The sequence below is a fragment of the Cervus canadensis genome, chromosome 1 (genome assembly GCF_019320065.1).
Source record: "Cervus canadensis isolate Bull #8, Minnesota chromosome 1, ASM1932006v1, whole genome shotgun sequence".
Lineage (NCBI taxonomy): Eukaryota > Metazoa > Chordata > Mammalia > Artiodactyla > Cervidae > Cervus > Cervus canadensis.
Genome location: NC_057386.1, coordinates 30,937,377 through 30,965,268, shown reverse-complemented (window position 1 = coordinate 30,965,268; position 27,892 = coordinate 30,937,377). Strand labels below are relative to the sequence as shown.

At 42.2% G+C, this 27,892-nt stretch overlaps 2 protein-coding genes across 4 annotated transcripts; one reads left to right on the top strand and one right to left on the bottom strand.

The window, feature by feature from the left end:
• Positions 1 to 332: 332 nt before the first annotated feature.
• Positions 333 to 18,381, bottom strand: LOC122445123 (protein SCO1 homolog, mitochondrial). Its single transcript, XM_043474106.1, has 6 exons — positions 18,052 to 18,381; positions 16,758 to 16,848; positions 13,951 to 14,148; positions 13,135 to 13,227; positions 8,406 to 8,521; positions 333 to 3,382 (listed from the first exon to the last, which is right to left on the bottom strand). The coding sequence occupies exons 1-6, from the start codon at positions 18,334 to 18,336 to the stop codon at positions 3,245 to 3,247; spliced, it is 921 nt and encodes a 306-aa protein (XP_043330041.1). The 5' UTR covers positions 18,337 to 18,381; the 3' UTR covers positions 333 to 3,244.
• Positions 12,714 to 25,852, top strand: ADPRM (ADP-ribose/CDP-alcohol diphosphatase, manganese dependent). Of its 3 annotated transcripts, none has more exons than XM_043474103.1 (5): positions 12,714 to 12,863; positions 19,608 to 19,611; positions 20,686 to 21,143; positions 22,002 to 22,118; positions 25,153 to 25,852. In XM_043474103.1, the coding sequence occupies exons 1-5, from the start codon at positions 12,806 to 12,808 to the stop codon at positions 25,446 to 25,448; spliced, it is 933 nt and encodes a 310-aa protein (XP_043330038.1). In that variant the 5' UTR covers positions 12,714 to 12,805; the 3' UTR covers positions 25,449 to 25,852. The 3 variants fall into 3 exon arrangements, with proteins under 3 accessions (XP_043330038.1, XP_043330023.1, XP_043330031.1); XM_043474096.1 differs by lacking the exons at positions 12,714 to 12,863; positions 19,608 to 19,611 and adding exons at positions 18,440 to 18,497; positions 19,828 to 19,829 and having other exon boundaries at positions 20,528 to 21,143; XM_043474088.1 differs by lacking the exons at positions 12,714 to 12,863; positions 19,608 to 19,611 and adding an exon at positions 18,412 to 18,497 and having other exon boundaries at positions 20,528 to 21,143.
• The last annotated feature ends 2,040 nt before the right edge of the window (positions 25,853 to 27,892 follow it).

Sequence of the window (27,892 nt, the reverse complement as noted above, 5' to 3'; positions counted from 1 at the left end):
CTTTTCTGAATATTACAAATGTTTATGTTGTAATCGTGGGAAGACAAATAAACTTTAATATATATTCTTAAAATGAATAGAAAACCCCTAGGTTCTAAAGGGGAACATCTGGCTAAAGAGTTTATTAACTGTACTTCATTAATAGGAATAACCACCCATATCTCTACAGAGTAATGTAACTCAGAACCGCAAGTAAAATGTATGAGCTCAATGGATGAAGAATGCTTGTGTGACTGGTCTTTGAAAGGGTAGCTCTCTCGCACATACACACACTCACACAACTTAAACTGTGCTATATGCAAAAATAAGAAAAGACATTATTTACAGCAGTATTGGTGATCTGAAAATTTTAATTTCTTTTAACCTTATATTTAAAAACAATTTATTTTACAATCTCTTATGCAGGTATTCACAAATTCAAACCACTCATTTGGTTCACATTAGCTGTCAATCCACACAGGCTTTTTACTGATATTCAGCGAGTCTCGGCTCTTACACCTGACGTTGCACTGACAGCCAGGTGCACACAGTACTTTTGGGCCTGCTGCATGGACAGGATTCTTATAATTTTCAAATAAATGCCATTTCTTAAAATATTAATTCCAGTGAAGAGATCAGTGAAAACACAACCCATCCAGGTCAAGTTTGCAACTGGTACTTTCTTGAGAGGCAGCCTTGATTTTAATTTCCTGAGGCTTACAAAGAATGGGTGCCCCATGGGCACAGTGTACCCCCTCCCCGCATCAGCTTTTGTTTGGCCCCCATGAGCACCCCAGGCTTCCCTTGTGGCTCAGCTGGTAAAGAATCCGCCTGCAATTCAGGAGACCTGGGTTTGATCCCTGGGTTGGGAAGATCCCCTGGAGAAGGAAAAGGTTACACACTCCAGTATTCCGGCCTGGAGAATTCCATGGACTATTGGGGTTGCAAAGAGTTGGACACAACTGAACGACTTTCACTTTCATAAGCACCTCACAGCCCTGGGACAGGCAGGGACCTGACTACAAACTGGGACCCAACTTCAAGTGCAGATTCAAGAGTGAGGCCAGCACCTAATCTCTGGGAGTGTCCCCTCCTGGGTGGAGATATTCGGACGTCATCTCTGAGGTCCTCTGCCCAACTTCTAAGCCTTTAAACTCAACACTGGAATGAAGAGCAAATAAAAGGTCTTTTTCAAAAGCTTCTGTTCCTTTTCTGGATCATGACACAGGCTCTAACCTGCAACAGCTGAGAATGAAGACTGAATTTTCTCCGGCATAAGCTGCTGCAAAGTGATCCGCACAAATGTTCTGTGGCTTAAAACAGATCATCTTTTTAAATGTCTGGCATTTCAGATACTTAAGATCTTCTTTGTTATGTGAGACGAGGCTTTTACTAGGGCTTCCACTGTGGTTCAAAGTGTAAAGAATCTGCCCGCAATGCACGAGACCCAGGTTCTTTTAAGTTTCTTACCTTCTTGACAAGGTTCCTAGGAAAGTCATCCCAAACCAATGACTTCTGCCTGCATTTAGGTTTACATAAACTAAATCTGGGTAGCTTTGTATTATGGAGCCAAAAGGGAGAATGGCACTGTGGCAGTCCACTAGGCGCTGTCCCAAAGCACGACAGTCCCAGCTCTTGAACAACAGACACTTACTGTCTCATAGCTCTGGCGGCCAGAAGTCCCTGATCAAGGGATGGGCAGGGCTTGTTTCTGAAGGCCTCTCTCCGTGTCTTCACATGGTCTTCTCTTGGCCTGTGTCCCAATCTCTTCTCGTAAGAACAGGGATGTTGGATGAGGGCCCACCTGAAAGGCCTCACTTTAACTTCTGAGAGACCCTGTCTCCTCACAGTCTCATTCTGAGGCACTGTGGTTAGAACTTCAACGAGCACATGAATCCAGGGGATACAGTTCAGCCCAGAACCGCTCCACAGTTTGACTTTCTTCACACCCCTTCACGTAAGTATCTGTAGTAGGCTTAACATAAGTATTGAGAAGAGGATTTAAGAACCAAAAGATAGAGCCATGTCACTTGCACAGAACTGATGTGAAGGGAGGCACCACACCTGTCAGGGTGTGTGGAGACTGGCAAAGGCTCTGCAGCGGCTTCAGGTGGAGAACCGTGATCAGACAGTCAAGTCCAGATTCCAGGGAAGTTAACTTCTGAAACAAAAGCCAGCGTCTCCCTTAATGGCTGTGACTCCAGCACTTTGCGGATGGACATGCCAAAGATGAGCAGAGTCCTCGCCCAGATCCAAACCTGCCTTCCCCACATCCTCCTGGCCCCCCAGACAGCCTCTTGAGGCCCCAGTGCCCTGCCATTGCATCAGAGGAACCTGGGCGGCAGGTGTGAACGCAGCCTCGGCATCCTTCTGCAGCTCAGTGAACCCAGCCCTGGGCCCAGGCGCCTGCACTCCAACAAGTACCTACCCACCAGCCCCAGGAGCTCTAAGCTGTCATCTCTGCACCCATGAGAAAGGCCATGCTTGTCCAAGCTGCAAAGCTGAGCACACCTCTATCTCAGACAAGTGCAGTCTAGCACAGGCAGGCGGGTACTCTGTACACACTCATGGTCCATTATCCCCACACCCTCCGGTAGGTCCCTAGAAGCCCCACACATCATACTGCTAAAAATCACAAGAAAGATCCCCAGGGAACCTGCCTGATCTAATAGTTTGTCCCAAACAACAGATTCCCTCTCTATGAGTAAAATCAGCACCTGCTGACAGGGCATCACACTGCCAACAATGACAATGATTCTCATTCACAAGGAAGACTACACTAATGCCTTCAAGCATAAAGATTAATTACGAATGTCAGAGAGCCTGATCTGATTGCATCAGCCACCTCAAAGAGGAAAGCAAGCGACAATCCTCCTGGAAATTCAGTACAACCTGTCTGAGCAAGACCTCGAGACTCTGGAGAGACAACCATGTGACCAGAGGGCCCCACTCACGTGGGGAGATGCCTGCGATTCGTCTTTTCTGGCTGTATCCTTCCCTGAGGTCCATTCCACTGGTTTTAAGACAACTGGGTTCTCTGGTCTGAAGGCCACAAGTTGGGAGACTTTTGGTTGTAATCTTTACAGTTCCAAGAATTCATCCTTGATGAACCCAAGCGTAACATGCCCTGTCCAAAATTTATATTTTCTCCTGGTGTGAAGGCCTTTCTGCAGGCTGCATGTATGTACATGTATGTACTGGCTCCTACGGGAGATGAAGTCCTTCCGCTTTGGCAGGAGGATAGAGCGTGGCCATGCTGTGTTAGTTACTGGCTCTTCTTCCTGTGTGTCCTCATGTGTGCAGCAATTGAACCAGCTATTTCTGCATTCTTCTTGTTCTGGCCAAAATAATCCAGAAATTCACCATCTGGTCCAATCAAGTACATTATGATTGTATGATCCACCTGCAGAGAAAAGGGGAAAGGGAAGGAAGACGAAAAGTTCACCAAAATAAGCTCCTTACCGTACTGAATAAATAGAGCAGGTAAGATGCTAACCTCTGCAGCATTTCTATTATTTATGGAATGGGCCTGAGTCTATTACGGTCAATTCACAACCACAAATTATCTAAAATCTTTTTTCAGAAATTTGCCCTGACCATTGCTTTGACACATCAAGCAAGAATTTGGAATTCTTTCAGTTCAATCCTTAACACACTCATCTACAGAATTCTGAGGGAAGAACACACTTCTAAGAAATGGCTGCTGCTGGCCTTCACAAAGCAGCCAAAGCTGTGGATCACCGATGCCTGCTTGGAAAGAGTCCATGTTTACGAGTAAAATATTTTATCTGACCCCTTAACCACATCATAAAGAGATATCACATGGGGTTAAAAGTGTTGGTGAGAAATTACTTTATTAAGTTCTTGGGTATGTTCTTTTATGTTTTTGGAAGAACTGGTTATCATTCATCACATCCTAAATTCTACTTACCATGTTTTATGAGAAAAAACCCAGAACACTAACCACTAAACACATAATATATATAAATTCCAACATAGTATTTAGTTCTGATATTAGTGATTCAAAAGGAAACATGAAAATGAATGTTCTCTTTCCCTGGGAAGTGTTTACATTACACTGAACAATCTCACCTAAAGAGAATTCCTTGGGAGCCATCAACACTATACTTCCCAGGAGTGCCCTTAAATCCATTATCCACTTTCCTGGAAAAGTTCTTAAAGTGTTCCTAGCTCAACCTAAAGTCCAGACCAGCCATTAATGTTCTGAGTCATATGCTTCACAAATCCAAGGTTAAATGAGCAGAAGACTTGGCCCTTGGAATCCTTGGAATTTATTCCAGGCTTGATTGCTATTCGGCAAGACAAAGACAGGAATGTGATCACACATACCAGACTGGAGACACCCCAAATATACCCGGACACCCAAGCTACGTCTGTGAAGTTGTCATGCTTTTTTTACACACACACATTTGAAAAGAGAGAGCAAATGGAAAGAGTCACTAGCCTACTCACATCGGAAAGAATGCAGACCTGGGGGCTCAGACAGCTGCTGATCTCAGGGGTCTGGGGATAACTCACCTCGGGAGGACGGGGACCTGCATTTCTCCAAACAGCTGACAGAGTCAGAACGAGGCCTCCAGGCATCTCCTGAAGCCCTACTCCATAGCTCACATCTCTTCTTTTTTCACCCCATTTCTTCCTTATTCCTACTCTTTCTATTCTGTTCTCTCTCCTCCTTAAGAAACCAGAATTTCAGTGTGTGTTTGGCTTAATTTTATGAGTATTCTAACACGGAGTAAAAATACTGTCCCACCCAAACTGTCAGACTTGTCAGTGGCCGCGTCTCAGTGTTCACTGAGGTTGTGGGCAGAGCAAATTAGCATCTGTTTCTACTGTAAAGTTCAAGTAATTTCTAGTGCAGAGAAAGGACACTACCATCCACAGACAAGCACTTTCACATGTCATCTTAACCCAGGAGACAGGTACTATCTCCTCTGCAAGCGAAAACCAGGCTCCAGGGGGCAAGTGACATAATTATTAAGTGCCAGAGCAAGCTTAGAACCAGATCTACCCCATTCCAAACTCCATAATCTTTGGACTGTCCCACCACCATCTCTACAGGAATGCTGGGGAGCAACCACGTGGTGTTTCTAACATGCAAGTTTGCACACATACATACATACTCCTTCAGACTCCCTAAGTTCTCCTCAGGGAGCACCACAGCTACCTGGTCCTGCTGGATTCTTCCAGACAATCCTTTTGCATTTACTGATGTGCCAATACCCACCTATTTCTTTTTATGCAGAAGTGACAACACATTATGGGGCTTCCCTGGTGGCTTAGTGGTAAAGAACCCACCTGCCAATGCAGGAGATGCAGGTTTAATCACTGGGTTGGGAAGAGCCCCTGGAGAAGGAACGGCAACCTACTCCAGTATTCCTGACTGGGAAAGCCTATGGACAGAGGAGCCTGGTGGGCTATAGTCCTTGGGGTTGCAAAGAGTCAGACACAACTGCGTAACCACTACCACATTATACTTGTTTTCCCACTTGGCAATATACTGGATGTTGTTCTCTATCAGCACATGTATAGAAGCCTTTTAAAAAACTGTTGCTTGGTTTTCAGTCTTTTACAAACAATGCTGTAGGTTATATCTGTAAGGCAAATTCCAAAAAATAGGGTCTCTAACCTAAAAAGTATTTAAATGCTTTAAATGCTGACGATAATACAAATAGCCTTCTGAAGAGGGCGTATCAGTTGACCCCCATCAACAAGGCATGGAAGTGCCAGTGGGTCCAATTTCACTCACTGTAGTATTTTCTTTCTGTAAATAAGATCATGACAATATATTTGACCTTTCTGATCCAACAGGTGAAAGATGACATCACATTATACAACTCACACTTCTTTTATTAAGACTGAACATCTCAGGTTTGAAAGCCATGTGTATTCTTTTTCAAAAGTATTTTCTAACTAACACTTAGAAAATAATACAGTACACATATCACACAATGGCTTGCACACTTAGCTGTCAGGAATGTGTAGCATGTTCAGGTTATGCACACTATGGGTCTGAGGATGCCACGAGCATTCAAAGCCAGAAGCTCCTCTCTGTTGCTACTGAGATTAAGAAAATCTCATTCCTTTACCTCTCCATCTTAAAGTACTCCCTCACTCCCTGCATGTTCTTAAATCTTAAGTTCCCCTACCATCTCCTCAAGGGACAGAGTCACACTAGTATGGAAAAAAACCAAGAAGCTTGACAATGTCTCCTCCTACTGGCTGATTTTGCAAGTGTAGAGCAGTGAACTCGCTGATTCTTATCAAAACATTGCATTCTATTGTAGTAGGTCAGTATTTATTTCTCAAAATGGGGTCTCAGATGGGTTCTAGAGGGTTTAAGAAATCTCCACAAGATTTAAATATTCACATTTTAAAGATTAAAAGATTAATACCCATATTCTGGATTATCTGCATGGCTATCTTAGGGTTCAAATCTCAGTACCTGCGTTTGGTTTATGTTTATGAGCTCACTGGCACCTTGCCTTTCAGGGCTGGTTATGGTCAGACAAGAAGAGATGCACTCTTACTAAATGAAGACCAACCAGCTCAAAGGTTTCAAAGTATTTTTATTTGTCTGTCTGCCTATCTACCGGTCTACTGCACTGATCAACCTATGGGATCTTAGTTCCCCAACCAGAGACTGAACTCTGGCCCTTGCAATGAAACCGTGGAGTACTAACCACTGGACCACCAGGGAATTCCCTCAAGGTCTTTTAAACAAAAAACAATGAGGGTCAGTTGACAATAGAGGTGGGTGTCTGACAGCAGTGTGACCCAAATCACATTCCTGTGGTGAGCAGTGCTCTGGGTTCAGCAAAGTATCTCTTAACATTAGCTGAATGTTTTAACTGAGTATTTTAGGTTGTTTGGTCTAATCTGTAAAATTTAACTTTAGAATTATGAGCTATAAGCACAAGACTAAGGAGTGTTAACTAGTTGACAACTGTGTGTATGTTTAATTTAATAAAGTTGTTCAACCCTGGAAGTCTGACTGACTAGTTCAAATGCTCCCACTCTTATCATAAGTTAAGCTCAAAACCAGTCAGTACAACTCTCTTTTACAGAAAGATAAAGAAGTCTGAAAACCTCTCCTTTCTCCTCGGCTTCTTCTCTGCTCTTCTCATGCTATTAGTGTGACAAAAGGAAACCACAGTAGGTCCTCCTACTTCACTTAAGAGTGTAAGAAAAAATGCTGATTTTTCTCTTCTTCTCCCATGAACTCAAGTTTCCCTAGGTCTATGAGGCACCAGAACTAAAACTAAGATTACTATGTGGGTTTAAGGCAAAGGGACCAAAAACAGACCTTTAATTTAGGCCAAAGGCTATGGGGCACCCACATGCTCCAGGTTCAAAGGTGGTGGGGAAATAACAGTGGGCTGTAGAGGTAGCACTGCAGTGAGACGACCCCTCTGCAAACCCTCCTGGAAGCTGGCCATGGTGCTGCTGGCACACCAGTGATTCAGGGTCCTGACTGTCTTTCTACAGAACCAGTTCTGCAGCTGGAAAGTCTCTTATGATTCATCACTTTGTCGCAACAGTATTACAGAGAAAATAGAGCATGACAACTGAGGAAAAATCTCGAAATACTACTAAAATACAATGTAAGCTCTTCATGGGATAGGGAAGTATGTCCATGTTGGGAAGGAAACTGGGTGGGTAGGGGTGGTGCTTACGCTTCACTGAGAAACCACTGACAAGAAGAGGAACAAGATGACTCAGACTCCTGGGTACTGCTGATGAATGTGAACAGCGCTCTAACCTAAGATCTGCAGAAGAATCACCTAATAGAATTTGTTCTTCATTTTAAAAAAGTATATTAAACACCTAATTATGCAGAGCTTAGTAGTTGCAAACGCAACTAAACACAAAATAATGTAAATGTATATAGTTGGTATGAAAAGAAATCTTATAAAAAGTCTAACTGCCTATGGCTTTCTTTTCTCTTGGTTTTCAGAATTCTTACTCACTCAAACCCAAAAATGCAGGTCCCTAAGGCCTAACACTGCTTATCAAAAGGAGCATATTTCTTAAGCCTCTTCATTAGGGGGCAGAGAGAACCAATACAGTGTTTATAAACTAAAAATGAGCTTTGCCCAAAATGATTATTTTATACTCTAGTGAATTTAAGATATCCCAGATTTTAATATACTGCTCTACAATTCTATGTGCCATGAGAAAAATGGGCAATTAAACTATTAGAACAAAAAATATAAATTACTTATCCTTCAAAAACTATATACACTTTTCTATCCTCTCAAGCATCCCTAATTATTAAGGAATTTGCTATCATCTCAGATTATTTACCATTTTCATTTTGCTTTTAAAGCCAGTTGTCATGGAAAGCTTGTAAATGTCTGAGACCTGGGAGCCCGCCCAGGTGTTGAAACTGAGCAGTTACTTACTATGTAGTCCTCATCTTCATCCTTGGGGCCAGGGCTGTAATACACTCTGAATGCTCTGGCTACTTGATCGATCTCTTCTTTTGTGCCAGTCAAGCCAATCAGTTTGGGAGAAAATTCTAAATAAAAAATGAGAAAGACAGTGAAAGAGAGGCAAAAAACCAACCATCCCTACTTCAAAAAACAGTTATAAAAACTACTGCTACTTTCTTCCTGTGAGTCCCTAAACAGTTTTTCATATTTCAAAGAAGAAATTCATCTAAAACAAATGAAAATTTTCCTCTGTGATATATGTCACATTCACCAAGACAGACCACACTGGAATTAAACCAGAGATCAGTAGCAGAGAGATATCTGGAAAATCCCCAAAACACATGGAAATTAAACACATTTCTAAATAACACATGGGCCAAAGAAGAAATCTCAAGAGAAATTTAAAAATTAAAATGGAAGCACAACTTATTGAATGCATATAGTAAAAATAAGACATAAAACCTGTAAGTTTCTACCTTAGGATCTAGAAAGAGAGCAAATTAAATCCCAAGTATGCAGAAGAGAATTAGAGCAGAAATCAATGAAACTTGAAACAGGGTATTAATAGAGAAGAGCAATGAAACCAAAAAAAGTTCTTGATAATGTATGTCAAATCCTTTCATGACTATCTAATAAAGCTTGAAGCAGTGTATTCTAATTATTTATGTCTTATCTTTTGTTAATTTAGTTGTTTTTAAACATTTATGTGTAGTTCTGAGACATGCTGAAGTTTAAAGATATCCTTATGAATTAAGCATCACAGTTTTCAATTCCACCATACAAGAAAAAACTTGGCTGATTAGTTCATGCCAGGTTCAAAATACCTGTGCCTCATTTTCCACCACATAATCTCACAGCATGCATTTGCTATTAAGTTTTTGGAATTTGTATAAGTAAGCTGGGGAAGTCACTTACAACACCTGGATTCATCAGACCACTGAGCTGAGTCCAGCATTTAACAGCAGCACTTTCTTTCAAAGGGAGAGGAAGCCCATTATCATTCTCTGATCTAACTCATTCTAAATAGGAAAATCTGCTCAAAAACTGAAAAAGCAAGGTGGTTTGTCTTGCTTCCCCACCCTCTGAGTAAATGAAGAGAAGGTAAGTGAAGCCTGAACAAGCTGCACATCCAAACCTTTTAAAACTATTGCTGAAACTCCAGTAATTTTCTAAATACCAACTTAAATAAATACTTAAAATTCTCCCCAAATGCAACTAGAAGTGGTATCATCATCAACCACTATACTTGCTAATGAAGAATATTATCATAGGGTTTTGGTATTTCCGTTAGCAACTCAAACAAACATCTACTTATTTGGGGATACCTAAGTTTGGTTCATATGTGATGATAAGTAGAAGTCAGTATGACACATATTTAAATTTGAGATCATTTATTACCCAATGAGTTATACCTGCTTTTAACTGCTTTTAAAAAATAACAATGCTATTGCTCCAATTTCTGACAAAACTGTAAGCTGTGGATATAAATTCTGCTTATATATAATAAAAATTCTAAAACTTCAATGAGAAAACAAACCTTTGTAACCTTGGGTTAGGCAAGTATTTCTCACAGATGAAACAAAAAAAAAAAAAAAATCTATTAATACAAAAGAACAAACTAATAAACGGAACTTCTCCAAAATGGAAGTGTGAGGTGAAAAGTTAAAATCACTCAGTTATGTCTGTGGATATACAGTCCATGGAATTCTCTAGGCCAGAATACTGGAGTGGGTAGCTTTCCCCTTCTCCAGGGGATCTTCCGAACCCAGGTCTCCCACACTGTAGGCGGATTCTTTGCCAGCTGACTCACAAGGGAAGCCCTCCAAAATGGAAACTGCTCTTCAAAATACATGGCTGACATGACAAGCCACAGGCTAAGAGGAAATATCAGCAAATCATGAACCTGATAAAAGACTTTTATCAGGAATATAAATAATAAACAAATACTTAAGTAAAATAAAACAGCTCCATAAAAATGGGAAAAAGATGTAGAGACACTTTACCAAAGACATACAGATGGCAAGTAACAGCATGAAAAGATGATTAATATGAAAAGTTATCAAGGGAAATGCTTTATTAAAACCACAATGAGACAACACTAACACACCTACTGAAGCCGCTAAAATTAAGAAGACTGACCCTACCAAGTGTGGCAAGGATGTGGAGGAGCTGGAGCTCTCATATGGTGCCAGTGGGAGTGTAAAAATGCACAACCACTTTGCGAAAAAGTCTGTCAGCTTCTTAAAAAGTTAAGAACTCACCTATTACATGACCTAGCCACTCCACTCCGAGGTATTTACTCAAGGGCAATGAAAGCACGTGTCCACACAAAGATGCGCACGAGTGCTCTCAACAGCTCTATTTGTAAGAGTCAGAGACTGGAAAGAAATCCAGTGTCCATCAATGGGATACTACTGAACAATAATAATGAATAAACTATTGATACAGACCATAACATGGATGAATCTCAACATAATTATACTGAAGGTGTGTGTCTGTGTGTGCGGGTTAGCCGCTTGGTCGTGTCTGACTCTTTGTGACCCCATGGGGTGTAGCCCACCAGGGTCCTCCATCTATGGGTTTTTCAGGCAAGAATACTGGAGTGCGTTGCCATTTCCTTCCTCAGGGATTGAACCCAGGTCTCCTGCACTACAGGCTGACTCTTTACTGTCTGAGCCAACGTGAATGAATCTCAGCATAATTATACTGAAGGAAGTCATTAAAAAGACAGCATATACTGTATAATCCCATTTACATAAACTTATAAATTTGAAAACTAATCTGAATCGACAGAAAGCAGATAAGTGGTTGCCTAGAGATAGGAGGTAGGTGCAGGGGAGAGACATGAATAGCAAGGGCACGTGGAAGCTGATGGGGGTGATGGATACGTTCACTCGGTGTCCTGAGTTCTTACATGTGTCAAAAGGAATACACTATGCTGTACTTTATGTACTTTTTATATATCAACCATCTCTCATTACACGTTAAATAATAAAATACACAGCAGGTCTTACATAAAACACATTTGAAAATAACTCAAAGCTCTCGAGGATATGTATTAGGTGTCAAATGATAAAAATAATTAGAAAACTATTCATTAGTCCTTCTGATCAGTAGCTTAAATCAATTTCACCATAATTAAAATCGAAATTCCTGATTTTTAAGCACTCATGTTCCACACACTAGTAAAACAACAAAACCTGTCTGATCAGATTTTTACTCATTATTATTATTTTTTGCTTCCAGTGTTTAATCACACGAATTTTAACAAGTCATTCTTTTCTTTCCTTTTACATATTTTCTCTTACTTGAATTATATTTAATTGAATTATGGTTGATTTACAATACTGTGTTCTCATCACCTTTTTTAGCTGAAAAAACTTGAATTCAGAGAAATTACCCAAACTCATAAGAAATTAAATTTTCACCCTTAATTCTACCATAATTTCTAGCCTTTAAAAGTACCTTCTAATAGGCTTTAAGTACATATTCAGATGTTTTAACTGAAATTCTTTCTTAAAACAGCTATGTATCATTTATACTTTAGATTTATAAAATACGCACTGAGTTCAAAAATGTGTTTATATTTAGTTATTTTTCTTTAATCTCCCAATGAACATACTCCCAGAATGCATGTTTGCCCTAATTTTATGAAAGGGAGAATGAGGTTCTGAGCTAGAATTAGAAGCAATTCACTTCAGTTCAGTTCAATAGCTCAGTCATGTCTGACTCTTCGCGACCCCATGGACTACAGCACACCAGGCTTTTCTGTTCATCACCAACTCCCAGAGTTTCCTCAAACTCACGTACATCGGTGATGCCATTCAACCATCTCATCCTCTGTTGTCCCCTTCTCCTCCTGCCTTCAATCTTTCCCAGCATCAGGGTCTTTTCCAATGAATCAGTTCTTCACATCAGGTGGCCAAAGCATTGGAGTTTCAGCTTCTGCATCAGTCCTTCCAAGGAATATTCAGGACTGATTTCCTTCGGGATGGACTGGTTGGATCTCCTTGCTGTCCAAGGGACTCTCGAGTCTTCTCCAACACCACAGTTCAAAAGCATCAATTCTTCGGCACTCAGCTTTCTTTGTAGTCCAACTCTCACTTCCATACATGACTAGTGGAAAAACTATAGCTTTGACTAGATGGACCTTTGTTGGCAAAGCTTGTTAATTAAAGCTTGTTAATATGCAGTTCAGGGTGGTCACAGCTTTTCTTCCAAGGAGTAAGCATCTTTCAATTTCATGGCTACAGTCACCATCTGCAGTGATTCTGGAGCCAAAGAAAATAAAGTCTGTCACTGTTTCCATTGTTTCCCCATCTATTTGCCATGAAATGATGGGACCGGATGCCATGATCTTGGCTTTCTGAATGTTGAATTTTAAGCCAACTTTTCCACTCTCCGCTTTCATTTCATCGAGAGGCTCCTGATGAATTGCTCAGAAGCAATTATGTCCTCTCAACTCAAGGCTCTCTCTTTCCTTTCTGATATATGAAGGCCAAGTTCAACCCTTCCCCGTGACAAAATAGTTTACTTACCAGCCAGAGTCACACTTCTGAGCCACTTTCTATCCACCTGTACAACAAGTGATGGCACCACTCGTCCCTGTATCTCACAAGGCACTGCAAGGTTCCAGTGAGCTGATCTTTCAAAAACTCTAAGCACTAAACAGACGTAAAGTATTGGAAATAAAACATACCTTTTACATAATTGGCGATGGCTTCTTTTGTGTCCCTCTCTGGGTCAATAGTGATGAAAAGCGGAGTTAAATTTGGCAGAGTTGGAATACTGTCTGAAAGAAAGTTCTCATTAATCATTATTCACATTCTAAGGGAGAAGACAAGTAGCAATTACAGCAGTGTGCAGCACAGCAAAGTGGTCAGGCAACACAGGGGGACAGCTAACACCGATGGGGGAGGGAGGGGAGCCGCAGGAAGTGCAGGTGCATACGTGTCTGTGGTGTAGTCAGATACACATCCTAGTGAACACCCGCACCAGTGGGGACATGCTGTTACTCAGAATCACATCATGTGGACATCCTGTCTTTTAATCCAATCCAGTGTTTGTAGGATTCCCGCCCCCGCCTCCCCCCACAACCATTTCTCAAGTGCCAGGAAACTGTTAATAAGGTCTGAATATCCTGGAACAATTCATTTCCTAGTCTAACCAGCAGTCACCAGGGGAAAGGCAATGGTACGGTCAGTGACGAAAGGCTACAAATGACGAAAGGCTACAAAAAACAAGGGACACAAAGCAGAGTTAAGGGAGACCCAGACCACACCAACATTTTTAAGCAATCTAATATTTAGCATCAAAACAAACTTCCTCTTTGGTGGAGAATAAGGTCACAGGAATCACAGCAACTAACAAGTGCAACTGAGATTAACTGAGATTATATGTTCTCACAAACCGAATGAGTAATTAAAACCCTCCAGCTACCAGTAACAAAAAGCAAAGTAACCTAAGGGCATCAAGTAAACATGTACTTTTTTACAGAATGAGACAGCTTTCTTACCTATTTCATCCACGACTTGAATCATTTTTTCTAGTTCTTCTGGACAGATATCAGGACAATGAGTAAAACCAAAATAAATCAATACCCATTGACCCAGGTAGTCCTTATCAGTTTTGGGTTCACCAGTATGAGTTGTGAGGGAAAATGGGCCCCCAAGTAAAGGCTTTCCAATGCTTCGCTGCCGTTCCTTCTCCAGCTCTTAAAAAAACACAAACAGGAGAGGAAAAAAAAGTCAATCTAACCACAGGTACTCATATGCCTGATCTATGGTTCACACTATATTAATGACTGAGGGCACAAAATGTGGAAGAAATAGCCTGTTTCCAAGAAGCTTAAAAAAATCTTTTAAGAGAAATAAGTATAAAGTAAAATGAAATGAAATGCTATTGTACATAATAGGGACTATAAGAAAAAAAAAAGCAGTAAAAAAAATTTTCTTCCTCTTCCAGAACAATTCAGCCCTTAGCCATTAGGTGCGGCCCTGATGGAGTGGAGGAGGGACACAGCAGAACAGAATGTCTGAGCCCAGGTGGGAGAGGTGGGTGGCCTGGCAGTGATGTTGCAGCCTGAGTGTGCAGGAGGATAGCTGCATGGGGACAGGACAGCAGAAATGTGACCTTAGTTACATACAGGGGCCTGATCAATAAGTAAATATATTAAACATAACTGTTAAAACAAATGGAAAAGGAATTAGAACAATAGAAAGAGACAGTAGAACAAATCTTGAAGTACTGGAAAGAAATGGGAGGTAGTGTATGAACTTATGGTTTCAATACATATAGATACAGAAATAAATATAGCTATAAACATGTACATCTCTTTCCTAGTTCTGTCCACTGGAAGGACGCAGGAGCGGACACACCCTAACTGCAATGAGCTCATATCCTGACTTCCAAATGTCATCATCTTCCACTAAAAGGAAATGAGGCTCTTTAGGGAAATGGCTGGTACCAGGGTTAGGGCAGAGAAAGTACACGATCCTAGAACACTCTACCACACTAGAATTAAGGATGAACTCAAGAGAATATTGGAGGACTGTTGGAAGGAAATAACAGCCTGTTCAAAGGAACTCCCATTGACCAATCTGGGATAATGGCAGCATCAAACTAAAGAGAATAATGGACTACAACTCACTGGCTTTCAAGAAAATCATAAGTCCACACTGACATAAGTACATAAATTGAATTTGATGGGGAACAGAATATTTACATACATAAATGGACATCACAAAACACACAATTACATCTTCAGTAGAGAAGAGTGACAGATACCACCTTAATCAAGTGATCAGACTGAATTTTATTAGTAATGGGACAAATTGAAATCATGTGACACCTGATTAAATGCAAAAAGAACACAGCATCCTCAATCTAATCAGGAGAAAATACCAGAAAAACCCAAACTAAGAGACAGTCTACAAAATAACTGGCCTTAAATCTTCCAAGCTGTCAAGGTCATGAAAGTCAGGTAAAGGCTGCAAAACTGTTACAGACTGAAGGAGAACAAAGAGAGAACTAGCTATGAGGTGTAGTTCTACACTGAATCCTTCTGCTGTAAAAGGAGGGCAACAGTTGGGACTTCCCTGGCAGTCCAGAGGTTAAGACTCTGTGCACTTCCACTGCAGGGAGTGAGGGTTCAATCCCTAGTGGGGGAACAAAGATCCCATGAGGAACGACCAAAAAATGTTTAAAAAATAAAAGGAGGGTATCATATGCAAAACTTGAACAAGATCTGAAGATTGAACAGTAGTAATTTTCTGATTTTGTTGATTATATTGTGGTCACGTTGAAGAATGTCCTTGTTTGTAGAAAACACATAATACAGTATTTAGAGATGATGAGGCATCATGTCAGCAAATACTCATTTCTAATACTGTTTCATAGTACAAGTTTTTACAAAACAAGATTATTAACAGAAGGTGAAAACTGCAACTAAAGTCAAAAGAAGCTTGGGTTTTCTAGAACTATCTCTACTATTACTTTCCTAGTTTGTCAAGTTTGTTTCATTTTGAAACTGAAGCAACTTAAGTGCATATTAAAATATGAAAATCATAATTAGCAAAACACTGCTTGCTACATGAAAGAAATATATCTGTGTATCAATCTGGTGCTTATATTCCTAAGGTTCTAAAGCCTACGAATTCTCACTCCCAGATATAAACATTATCCTTTGTATAATGGCATCAAAAGTTACTCTCTAAAGAATCAAAACAGAGTTAAGTGATACTTTAAGGATTTACTAGAAGCTTCTAAAACAAACCTTAAAAGTCCTGAAATATTCACTAAAGTATAAAGTTCTTGTAAACAATTTCTAAACTCCGAGTGTTAATCCAGAGCAGCTCCTGGCATTCCCACACCAGGTTCTCATTCACTTCCTTCTGGCCTGGCAGAACCTCATCAAGTGAAACCCTTTACTTCTGTGTCTGTTTCATTGTCATGTGCGCCTCAATGGCTGGACTGCACACCTTAGTCATCTTTGTACCCTCTGGACTTCTTACCATCTACATCCTAATCTGTCTACAATAAGTCTTTTCACACAGTTAGACAGTCTGCCCTGAACAGAAAGGACAGTGGAAAAACAGATGAAACCCAAATAAAGTTTGTAGTGTAGTGAATAGTCATGGTTATACAAGATGTTAACATTAAGTGAAGATACGTGAAAGATACGTGGGAATTCTGTCATTTTTACAACCCTACCATAAACATAAAATTATTTCAAGATACAAAGCTTAACACCAACACCACCAGGATGCTAGTCCATAGCCAGGAAGGGTTACATTAAGAGCTCACTGGATGGCATCTACTTACTCTCCGTCTTTTCTTTCTTGAAGTACTTCATTCCGGCCAATAAAGCTCCTCCAATAGCAAATGTGACGGCTAAAGACTTCCAGGAAACAGGCTACTGGGGCAGAGATTTCAAAATTAAAAATATTAGTAAAGTGCATTTAATTACACTAAATTTATTACAGCAGTTTCTAAAATACATACACAGAGGCCTTGATCTTGTTAAACATGCAGGATGTTTTACAGTACCTTGGGATGAAAAAATACAGTTGCAGCTGAGCTCCTAACACAATTACTAAGGCACGTCTTTTCAAGGGAACGTTCCCTAAATCAATTTCTGTTCCCGTGAAAACAGGACCCAAGGCTCAAGCACCATGACTGTTAGCACGTGTGACCAAGATCCCAACTGCTGATTTAAAAATCAGTTAATCACCTGCTTGTGCGGATACTGAGAAATAAACCAAATAAATCTGGGAGGTGAACCGAAATCTGGTTTCCAGAAGTAACAAAGCCAAAGTAGAAAAGACTTAAAAGTGGAACTTCTTGCAAATAGCATCATTATTTCTTTGTACTTTCTTCCAAGTCCCGCGATAAGTAAAATAACTCATTGATCTTCCCCCAGCTCCAATAACCACTTCTCTTACTTATCACTACAGCCTAGTTGCTCCTAAGTTCTTTTGGGGTCCTAGAATCCAGGAAAAACCAAAGGGAAAAAGGTATACTCAGCACGCAACCACGACGCACATTTGCTCAGTATCAGCATACAACACAACAAGCCTCTGGAGGGAGAGTCGAGTGACAATTATAAAAACGTTAACTCTTTAATTATGGCAAACTTACGGTTGAGACCCCTTGAAAAAACCTGAAACTTACTTTCTTCGCGCAATAGCGAACTAAAATCCAAGTCCGGTATCTTTCTTTAACGCTGAAAGTGAAAGTCGCTCAGTCATGTACGACTCTTTGCGACCCCATGGACTATACAGTCCAAGGAATTCTGCAGGCCAGAATACTGGAGTGGGTAGCCTTTCCCTTCTCCAGGGGATCTTCCCAACCCAGGATCGAACCCACGTCTCCCGCATTGCAGACGGATTCTTTACCAGCTGAGCTACAAGGGAAGCTCCTTTAATGACCGGGGTACGTGCAAAACGGAGGAGAACGCGGGATGAGATTCTGCTGTGACTCAGGTGAGCAGGCTGAGTGGAGGTCAACCTGAGGCCAGGTAGAGTGATTTCTGAGGTCATGACCAAGTGGTATGGGAAGGGCGCAGGGCTGACTGACAGCCGAGACTAGTAAAGGCAAGGCTCTGGTATGTACTCACCCCCGGCTTCGAGGGGCGCATGGGGTCTCTGCTGCCCTTCCGTTCCGGTCCTGACGACCCGGGCGGGGGCGGCATTGCAGTGCTGAGGGGGCGGCTCCCCAGGCAGCAGGCAGCGAGCCCCGAGGCCCGCCATGCCCCCTCTGGCCTCGCGCAGAGCCGCCCCAGCAAGACCCTCGCGGTCCCCTTCTCTGGGCCCCAAACCCCGAATCCGTGAGGCAAGAAAGGCCAAAGTTGGCGGCCCGGAAGCCGCATTATCCAGCCGGGCGCGAGCGACAGCCCCGCCATGAGCTCGAGAGACCGCGCCTCCTTTGACCCGCCCCTCGACGTCCGGCGCCGTTTCCACCTCCTCCGGAAGTGAGGGAGAGCCGCTCTTTCCGCTGGGCTCGATGGTGACGCGGTAGCCCATCCGGTAGCCAGGGAGCATTTCGCCGAGGAGCCGGCGCGCGGTAGGTGGTTCCTCGCGGCCGGAGGCGGGGCGGACCGGGCTGGGCGGTGGTTTCGCGCCCGGGCCGACCGGGTAGACGGCCGGGCTCGAGGGATGGGGCAGGTGCGGGAGAAGGGGGCAGCCTCCGGGGCTGGGCTTCGTGGCGGGTCCTGGGCCGAGAGGCCTGAGTACAGCTCGGGGACCGTGGGCTTCGGCGACCGCAGCAGCTGCTCCTCCCCCGGCGCCCCCAGCCTTGGAAAAGAGAAAACGGCGCCGGGAGACTGGCGGGAGCGGGCAGCCCCCGTCCCCACCCTGTCGGGCGCCCTCGGCCAGCCCAGCCAGGAGGCCGGTCGTTCACCGCTTTGCACCCATTGCACTTGAAATACTGTTTGACTTTAAAAAGAAAAAAAATTGATTAAGATGTTTGAGTAGTGCAGGGTGACAAGGACTAGTCAAGTATGACCGAACTGCCTGGAACTTATATTCCCAAGTTACAAGGAATCGAACTACAAATAACGGCACTGTACGGAGTCGTGTTTGTTCTGTTATATCCCAGCCCTGGACTTGGTCCCCCTGGGCTCCGCGATTGATACAAGCCTATATTTATTTAAGCCCACTACTAATGAGGGGTGTCTTCCATGGTAGCTCAGACGGTAAAAAGAATCTGTCAGCTATGCAGGTGACCGGGGTTGGAACCCTGTGTCGGGAAGATCCCCTGGAGATCTCCAGTACTCTTGCCTGGAGAATTCCATGGACTGAGGAGCCTGGTGGGCTACAGTCCATGGGATCACAAAGAGTCAGACATGACTGAGCGACTGACACTAATGAGGGGGGAGCGGGGAGCACTCATAGGTTTACTTTTCATTCCTTGCGAAAATTTAACTCTCGTTCAATTGTCTTGCCTTTGCTTCAACATCTGCTGTCTTAGTCTTACCCTTCTCCATCTCTGAGGAGGATTTGCAAAATATGGGGAAAAAAAAAAAGACACGAGAAACCGGCCTTCTTACTTCCTTAACTTTGGATTCCACTCCTTCGGGGGATTTTTTTTTCCCCCCGGGGTTTCTCCTGAGCAAATGCATCTGGCAAAGGTGACCCTGGGACATGATATTTTCTATGAACTGGCATCTTTAGCTAGTGTGTTCCTCTGCTTGCTAACCAGGAAGTTGGTGGTCTGCTGTTGCCCATGTTTCTTGATTCCTGAATTATGCTAGAATTCTCTAGAATATCTGCTGGAAGTAAATATTTGCTTAGCACGTCAAATCATTTTTAATTGAACAAATTTTTCTGTCTTGAACCTGCCTATGGTTAAGGTTCCTCCCCCACCCCATATCGCTGTTTGTTTCCCCAGGGAGAAGTTACTCCTCCAATCAGCAAAAAGACAGGAAAGTTCCTTGCTTATTCAGGCAGTGAGCATATAAAATGCTGTTCACCTCTTTGCTCAGTTGTAGGTTAACTGATCAGACAGCTATCAGATAGATTAAAATTGAATTCAATGTTTTTTCAGCTGGTCTGTTAACTTTTGTCAGATTCTTCTAATAGCTTGTTCCTGTGTTTGTTTACTAATGCGTTTTTATTACAACTTCTTCATGTTAAATTTACAATGTTAAATAAAATAGTAACTTCTAAAACAGTTCCTGACTGAAAGAAGGTGTCCTGAGCTTTTGATAGAATTATTTGGTGTCTGTGGAAGAAGGGCATGTGTGTGTGTTTAAAATTAGTGTATATTTATTAAAAATTACAAATTATACCAGACTTGAATTCGACTTCACAGGAACTTGAATGCCTGTTCATTAATATGTTAATACCCTTTAGTTAATTGCTGCTCTTGTGCAGAATAGAGGTTATCTATTTTACAGGTGAGGAAGCAGAAGCATTTTGAGGATTTGATAATTTGGCCTTAACCCATCAGACTTTAAAGCCCATGCACGTTTCTCTACCTAGCTACCTCGTGGATTGACTATTAAGTTTAATATTCATCTTGGCATTTTCTTCAGTCCAGTAGGAAATTAAGACATTTATAACATAGTTACCTTTTTCATCTTCTTTATTTAGAAAGCTATTTGGAGTATGGATTATAAGTCTGAACCTGAACCCCTCAGTGAGAGCTCAGAACTTCTCTTCTCCTTTGGAGTGATAGCAGATATTCAATACGCTGATTTGGAAGATGGCTATAATTTCCAGGGAAACAGGCGGAGGTACTACAGACACAGTCTTCTTCACTTACAGGGTGCTATTGAACACTGGAATAAAGAAAGCAGCCGGCCCCGTTGTGTACTTCAGCTTGGAGACATCATTGACGGATACAATGCGCAGTACAAAGCATCAGAAAAGTCACTGGAGCGCGTCATGAACACATTCCAAATGCTAAAAGTCCCTGTCCATCACACGTGGGGAAACCACGAATTCTATAATTTCAGCAGAGACTATTTAACAAACTCCAAACTTAACACAAAGTTTCTGGAAGACCAGATTGCCCACCATCCTGAGACTGTGCCCTCGGAGGATTATTACGCGTATCATTTTGTGCCATTCCCTAAATTCCGCTTCATTTTACTCGATGCTTATGACATGAGTGTCTTGGGCGTGGATCAGTCTTCTCCAAAATACCAGCAGTGTCTGAAGATACTGAGGGAGCACAACCCAAATACGGAACTGAATAGTCCTCAAGGTGAATTATTCCTTTGAGCTGAGAATCTAATACATTGTCTTTAAATTCTTCAGCTACCTTTTATTCAGCAGGAAGATGGACGATTAAGGTAAAAGTATACTGTCCTGTTGTTCAGGGTCAGGATTTCTCACTCGCCTCAAGGCACATGGAGCGGTGGCAGTTGGTTCAAGATACATCTATGTAGCAGATATCTGAGGGCCTAATATTCTGGCCGGGCACTTTCACTAGGGCACCTCTTCAGAGCTATAGGCAGGACTGACAGCACCACTTTTTTGTGGACAGAGTGGAGGAAGCAAGAGAAGATAGTGTGCAGGACAGATAATAAATGAAAGAGAAGTGATAAACGCCACCCAGAAGAGAGAGCATAATATTACAGAAAAGGACTAGAGGTACCATTGTAGTTAGTTGGCCAGAAATAGCCTCTCTAAGGAGAAAAGCATTTCAGCTGAAACCTGAGTGAGGAGTCATCATCCTCGGGAAGAGTGGGTGGAGCACAGCGTTCAAGACAAAAACAAAGGCAAGAGATGCAAAGCAGAGTAAGACCTTGTTAGTAAAGAATGCACAGGGGTCTGGGGGTGAAAGTGACTTTATAGTGACTCAGTGGACATGAAAACAGTCTATTTTGTATTCAATGTAAACAGGGAGCAAGGGAAGTAAGCAGAGGAGTATTGAGGTCAGGAGTAAGACACAGCGTGATTTACATTGCTGTAAATTCTTTTAGTTCCCTATTTTAAGTCAACTGCTGCCGAGTATTCCTGAAGAAAAAAGCATGAGTCTCCCCCATGGTAGCTAAGTTTGGATGCCTGAGTGAGAGAAGTGTTGACATTTGACGGGTGTAAATGACTGGATTCGTTTCAGGACTTCGTGAGCCCCAGTTTGTCCAGTTTAATGGTGGATTTAGCCAAGAACAGCTGAGTTGGCTGAACGACGTTCTTACATTCTCCGACAGAAACCAAGAAAAGGTGGTGATTGTGAGTAAGTATTTAAATGATTGTTACACTAGCATTTTAGAGAATGGGCTTAGTTAAAGCATACTAATGATATTTAATATTGAGATGTCTCTTTTTTATAAAATAAAAGCTTAGTTTAAAACTCTTTGTTGAGAAGCAATCTGAATATAAAATTAATGTTTAAGAATTGTAAAATAAAAAGGAGAAAAACATATATTAGAGATTGTGATTTGGCCTTTTAGGTTTCAAAGCAGAATTTCCCCAAATGGGATCAATTTGTCTAGCAATGTGTGTAAGTGAAGAATTCCAGTCAGGCCCCAGCCCACATCTCAGCCTCAGGAGTCCTCCTGGTGGGTGCAGTGGTCTCTGCTGCCCACTGAAAGCAAAGCTGGAGTCCCAGGAGACCAGTGTGAGAGGATCATCTGGCAGGGCTGCAACTAAATCCTCCATGTGGCTGCAAGGAAATAAGTGTGTTGTTTTCATTTAGAGTCATTTTTCACGGCATATTGCCATCAGAGATCATAGGAATCTGGAGGTGCTTAAAGTACACTCAGATGTAGATGTTTGTGGGCACATATGCACACACACATACACACACACATGAACTGAATTTGGGTTGCGGTATGTCTTGTATACGTGGTGTGGGGGCTGAGAGGAGTTCTCCTGTTTAAAACTGACGTGGCCTGAAGATTGGACCAAGGGGCGCGGGGATAGCACGCCCTTCTGGCTCTTGTCTCTGTGACCCGTGTGCTCTGGACAAGTGATCAGTGTACACACTGCAGTTTTCTTACGTTGTATCAAGTGAAACTATGAACATGAAGTCCTTTTGAAAGTGACAGGCTTTCAGATAGTTGGTAATATAAAATTATATCCAGGGAATTCCCTGGTGGTCCAGTGGCTAGGACTTAGCGCTTTTCACTACTGAAGCCTGGGTTCTACTATCCCTGGTTGGGGAACTAAAATCCTGCAAGCCGCGTGGGCCAGCCAAAAAATAAATTATATTTCTGTAAATCAGTTTTTACTTCTCTTTCACTGACATGATAAGATGGTGCACAAGATGGTGTTTTATTCTTAAATTTTACTCAGAATAAAGTGTTTCTAGAATATCAAATGTCATTCAAGGCTTGGAAAATTAAATAAAATTAAATAAGGTGCCCTCAAGGGTGACAGCCCTGCTGTGACACTGTTCGGCTCTGTAATAAGTGGTCTCCAGAATGGGATACTTCTTATCTCTGATTCTTGGTTTTTGCTGCCAAAATGTACCTGTTAATTTTACCTGTACTGAATGTACAAAATATACCTGTACTGAATGCGCTGATCTCTTTGAACCCAAAGAGATCGAACCACGTAGCTCACGGCGTGCAGCTCCTGAGACGAGCCCCCTTTGTCATCTTCCCCTCTGTATTCCCGTTTCTTTGCCCTTCTCTCAGTGCACCTGTCTGTGTTAGCTTCTGATGGGTTTCTTCCATTTTGCTGTCAGCTCAGAGGCCAGGTAAACAAACCTGTAATAACTGAGTGCCTTGGGTTTTCTTTAGCAAAGTTTAAAATGGCTGATCGACATTTTATTTTGTTTCTTCACTTTCATTTTGGCTACTCAGTAGTATTTGGCCTACTCAAGTTTTGCTATTCAGTTGGAAGGATGGAATTGCTATTAGCGGAGATATGGAACATGGCAGTAGGAGGGGTTTCGGGTGAAGAATTCAGGAGTTCAGGTTTGAAGATATATTTCAAGTGTCAGATGCCTCTTAGACATCAGGAGAGAGATTGAGTAAGCATTGTGGACATACTTGTCAGAAACTTGGACTCGAAGTTTGGACTGGATATCTCAATGTGAAAGTTGAAAGAATAGAGCTGATGTTTAAAATCGTAAATTACTAAGAGATCACTATGCTATTAGGTGTAGATAGTGTTGTGTATCCTGAGGACCAAGCATTCGGGCAGCCCAGATAGGACCCAGAGAAGTGAGAATGCAGTAAAGGAGGGTGAGTATCAGAAGCTGTCAAGGTTGGGAAAAGAGTAGGGGGATGGTGGTGTTCTGGAGCCAAGTATTTCAAGGAGAAGGGAACAACTGATTGTGTCAGACACCACTGGGACTTGATAGGTGTGTCCAGCATAACATTGGGTCTAGAAAGTCACATGGCCTCCTTGGACTCTCAGCCCTTATCACAGCTTGAAGAGTGGTGGTGGTGATGGTGTGTGTATGTGTCTGTGTATGTCTGTGTGCTAACCCTCTGTTACCGCCTCCCTTTTTTTTTTTTTAATAAACTAATAGTTTTTAAGCAGAATAAAAATATTCAGAATAAGATTTCAGAATAAAAATAAACGGTAACAGAAAAAAGGAAAGTGATTTACTGGGAAGAAGTAAAGACCAATGAGCTATAGCACCCATACTTGGGCGTGAAACCGTACCTGCTATGTGATGTGGCCTCACATGTGTCTTGGCATCAAGGATTTGAAGTTCTGCCTCTGCCTCATGGGGAAGCTAGTGTGACTGTTCCCTGCTCTAACTTAGTTTTCTCGTGTAAAATGGCTGTGACCATCACGACCTCCTGGAAGTGTTTAAAGTGGCACAAGTCAGTTCTTTATAAAACATCGAGTATTTATATGAATGACATATAATCCACGGGCGCCTCCCTAGACTGTTCTGTTACTTAGGAGTAGCTCGTTCTGTGTGTGTAACACTCATATACACACAGGAAAGTTGACAAGACTGGATTCCAGTATGGCATCTGCCTGGCCGGTGGCTGCCTTTGCTGACCGCCCTGCCCAGGTCCGTCTCCCCTGGTGTTTGTGCATCTTGAGACCCTGAGGCCGTAGGTCTCTGACTTCTGCCTGTACAGCGGCTGCTCTCCCCTTGGGCATGAACCGTCTCCCCCTTCTTCATGCTCCAGAGACGTGGCTGTAGAGTATCTAGTTTTTTGCGTATGTTGGTTCTCTGTGCTCTCAGTCCAGGATGAGTGGCAGTACACATTTTCTTTTTCCTGAGTACTCGTTGTTAGCCTGTTTTTTGTGAAAGAGGTCTTTCTTGATTGGTTCATAACTCTTCTTCTCTTAAACAGGCCATCTTCCCATTTACCCCGAGGCCTCTGACAGTGTGTGCCTGGCCTGGAATTACAGAGACGCCCTGGCAGTCATTTGGTCTCACAAGTGTGTGGTGTGCTTCTTCGCCGGCCACACTCACGATGGCGGCTACTCTGAGGACCCTTACGGTGTGCACCACGTCAACATAGAAGGGGTTATCGAAACAGCTCCGGACAGCCAGGCCTTTGGCACTGTTCACGTCTATCCTGACAAAATGATGTTGGAAGGGAGGGGCAGAGTTCCAGACAGAATTATGAATTACAGGAAGGAATAAGCCTTCCTTCCATTTTTTGTCTGATTTTATTTGTTTACTTTTATAGGAAGAGACTGACTTGGCTTTGTGGTTTTGTTTGCTCCCCATTCCCCAAGCCTCAGTCTCATTATTTAGGATTCTATTTGCATAACAAATAGCCATAAATGGCTTCAATGTGTGTTAGCTCATAAGATACTCTGAAGTGTCATTTTTGGGTAATATATCCCATGCTGAAAATTGGAAAGAAGATGAATGAAAGTAGCGTGAGTAAACCAGGGAGGAGACTGAGGTGGAAGGTGGATATACTCCTCAAAACAGACACTATTTAGCCTTACCTGAGATGTTTTTTACTTTTTACAAGGAGAATGTATTCATTCACTGTGTTAGCCATGTAACTTAAAATTCACAATAAAAAAGTAAAAGAAGCCCAGGTAAACTTTTTCCGTTTACCCAGCTGTGTGAATGAGCTGTGGACACTTTTTGCTTATAGTACTGATCATATTTGTACTTTTATGGGTTTATGCTCCTGTTTTGTAAGCCAAAAAGATCACCAGTTGCCTCACAAGTGAACAAATGGCACCTCCGTTCACACAGGTAGATGTGTGGTCTCCTTGCACACCTCCTGTGATTTCAGCCAAAGCAGGACTGTGCCTGCCATCCTGCCTGTCTGGGCCCCCAGCCGGTGCTGGGTGAGACTGTAGTAGGTAAATGACTTTAACCCTGACTCCTTTCATAGACAAGTGGGGCATGTTTAACTGAGTTGTCATATATTCTGAGGCTTATTTGCAAAAACATTTACTCAGTGGCAGATGAGGACTGTTCAAGTGTAGAGAAAGTTTGATTCAGGGCCTAAGGAAGGGGACGACAAAAGCCAGGGCTAGTCAGCGTAGTGTGCCTGCCGAGTACCAAGGCACTGTGGAGTACAGCATGTGCGTCTCCACTGGCTGCTGACAGATTTCCCCAAACTCGGCGGCATAAACTGTGTGTGTGTGTTCTCTGACAGTTCCAGAGGTCATAAGTCTGGAAACATCTTCACCGGGCTGAGAGCACCATGTTGTCAGGGCCAGGGACTCTGGGGGATACTCTGTTTCCTGGCCATTTCCAGTTTCTAGAGCTGCGTGGCTTGCTGTCCTTGGCTCATGACCCCACCCTCTGCAGAGACAGCCTCACAGCCTTCTCCAGTCTCTTGCTGCTTTATTGTCACGTGCCTTTCTCCTCTTCTGTCTGTGTGGTCAGGTCTCCCTTTGCCTCCCTCTTACAACAGTGATGGCATTGAGGGCTCACCCAGACAATCCCCATCTCAAGATCCTTACTCACATCTGCAAACTGCACATTGTGATGTAAGGTAACATTCATGAGAATTGGGATCCGGTTACGTTTGAGGCCCTTTATTCACTTTCCAGACTTGGCTATAATGTGCCCTCTGCACAGTGTCAAGCATTGCTTGGAGGCTGGGTAGGTCCTTATGGAATTTGAAAATAAGTCTGTTTCTTCATTTCTTGACTACTAGTTATATATACAAAAACTATGAATATGCACCATAAACGTACACTAGAACATTGAAATCCTTTATATAAGGAGACAAACTACCAGACTCACTTTCACTCTCTTGACATAGTTGGTGCTAATACTTTTTGAGTGAAATATTTCCTAAATCTCAGGAAACTTCACTACGGAGTTTGATGCCATCAACTAAGAGTTGCATCCAGATGCTTTAGAACAGCACCGACCAACAGAAACAACTTGTGAGCCACCTTGGTAATTTGAAATATTTTAGCAGTCACATTTTAAAAAGTACACAAACACATAAAATTAATTTTCATAATATAATTTTATTCCAATACATCTAATGTTATTTCAACATGTAGTCAATATAAAAATATTTTACATTCTTTTTATACTAAGTTTAAAATGTAGTGTGTGTTTTATGCTTAATCCATCCATTTGGACAATAACTTTCATTGAAAAAACCTGGTCTGTATTTAGGTACAAAATTTACAGTCGAAGAAGTAGATTCACATATTTCAGTTGTTCCAAACAAGCTTAAAGCAAGTGTTCCAAATACATGTAATCAGTTTCCTCATAATTGATGTTTGTAAATTAAAAAATTAAAACTTCTTCAGTAAGTACATTTCAAGTGCTCAATACAGCATGTGGCTTGTGGTCGCCAGATGGTGCAGCTCTGAAATGATCTCTCCAGAGCTACTTTTGGCATTCGTTAAGGATATGTGTATAGATTTTGGTCTTACTTTTCAATTACATGGTAATTAATATTCCCTCTCTGCTGCTTTTTGGTCCCAAATTCCTTTATTCTAACTTTCCTTTCTTTCCAAGACATAGTTGTTCACTTTGTTCACCCGAAGTCCTCATTTAATTCACAGCACCTCATTTAATTCATGGTACCAGTCCAGTCTAACGATGTTAGTTGAAGGGCACAGCCCTCCTAAACTCCTATCTATCATTAT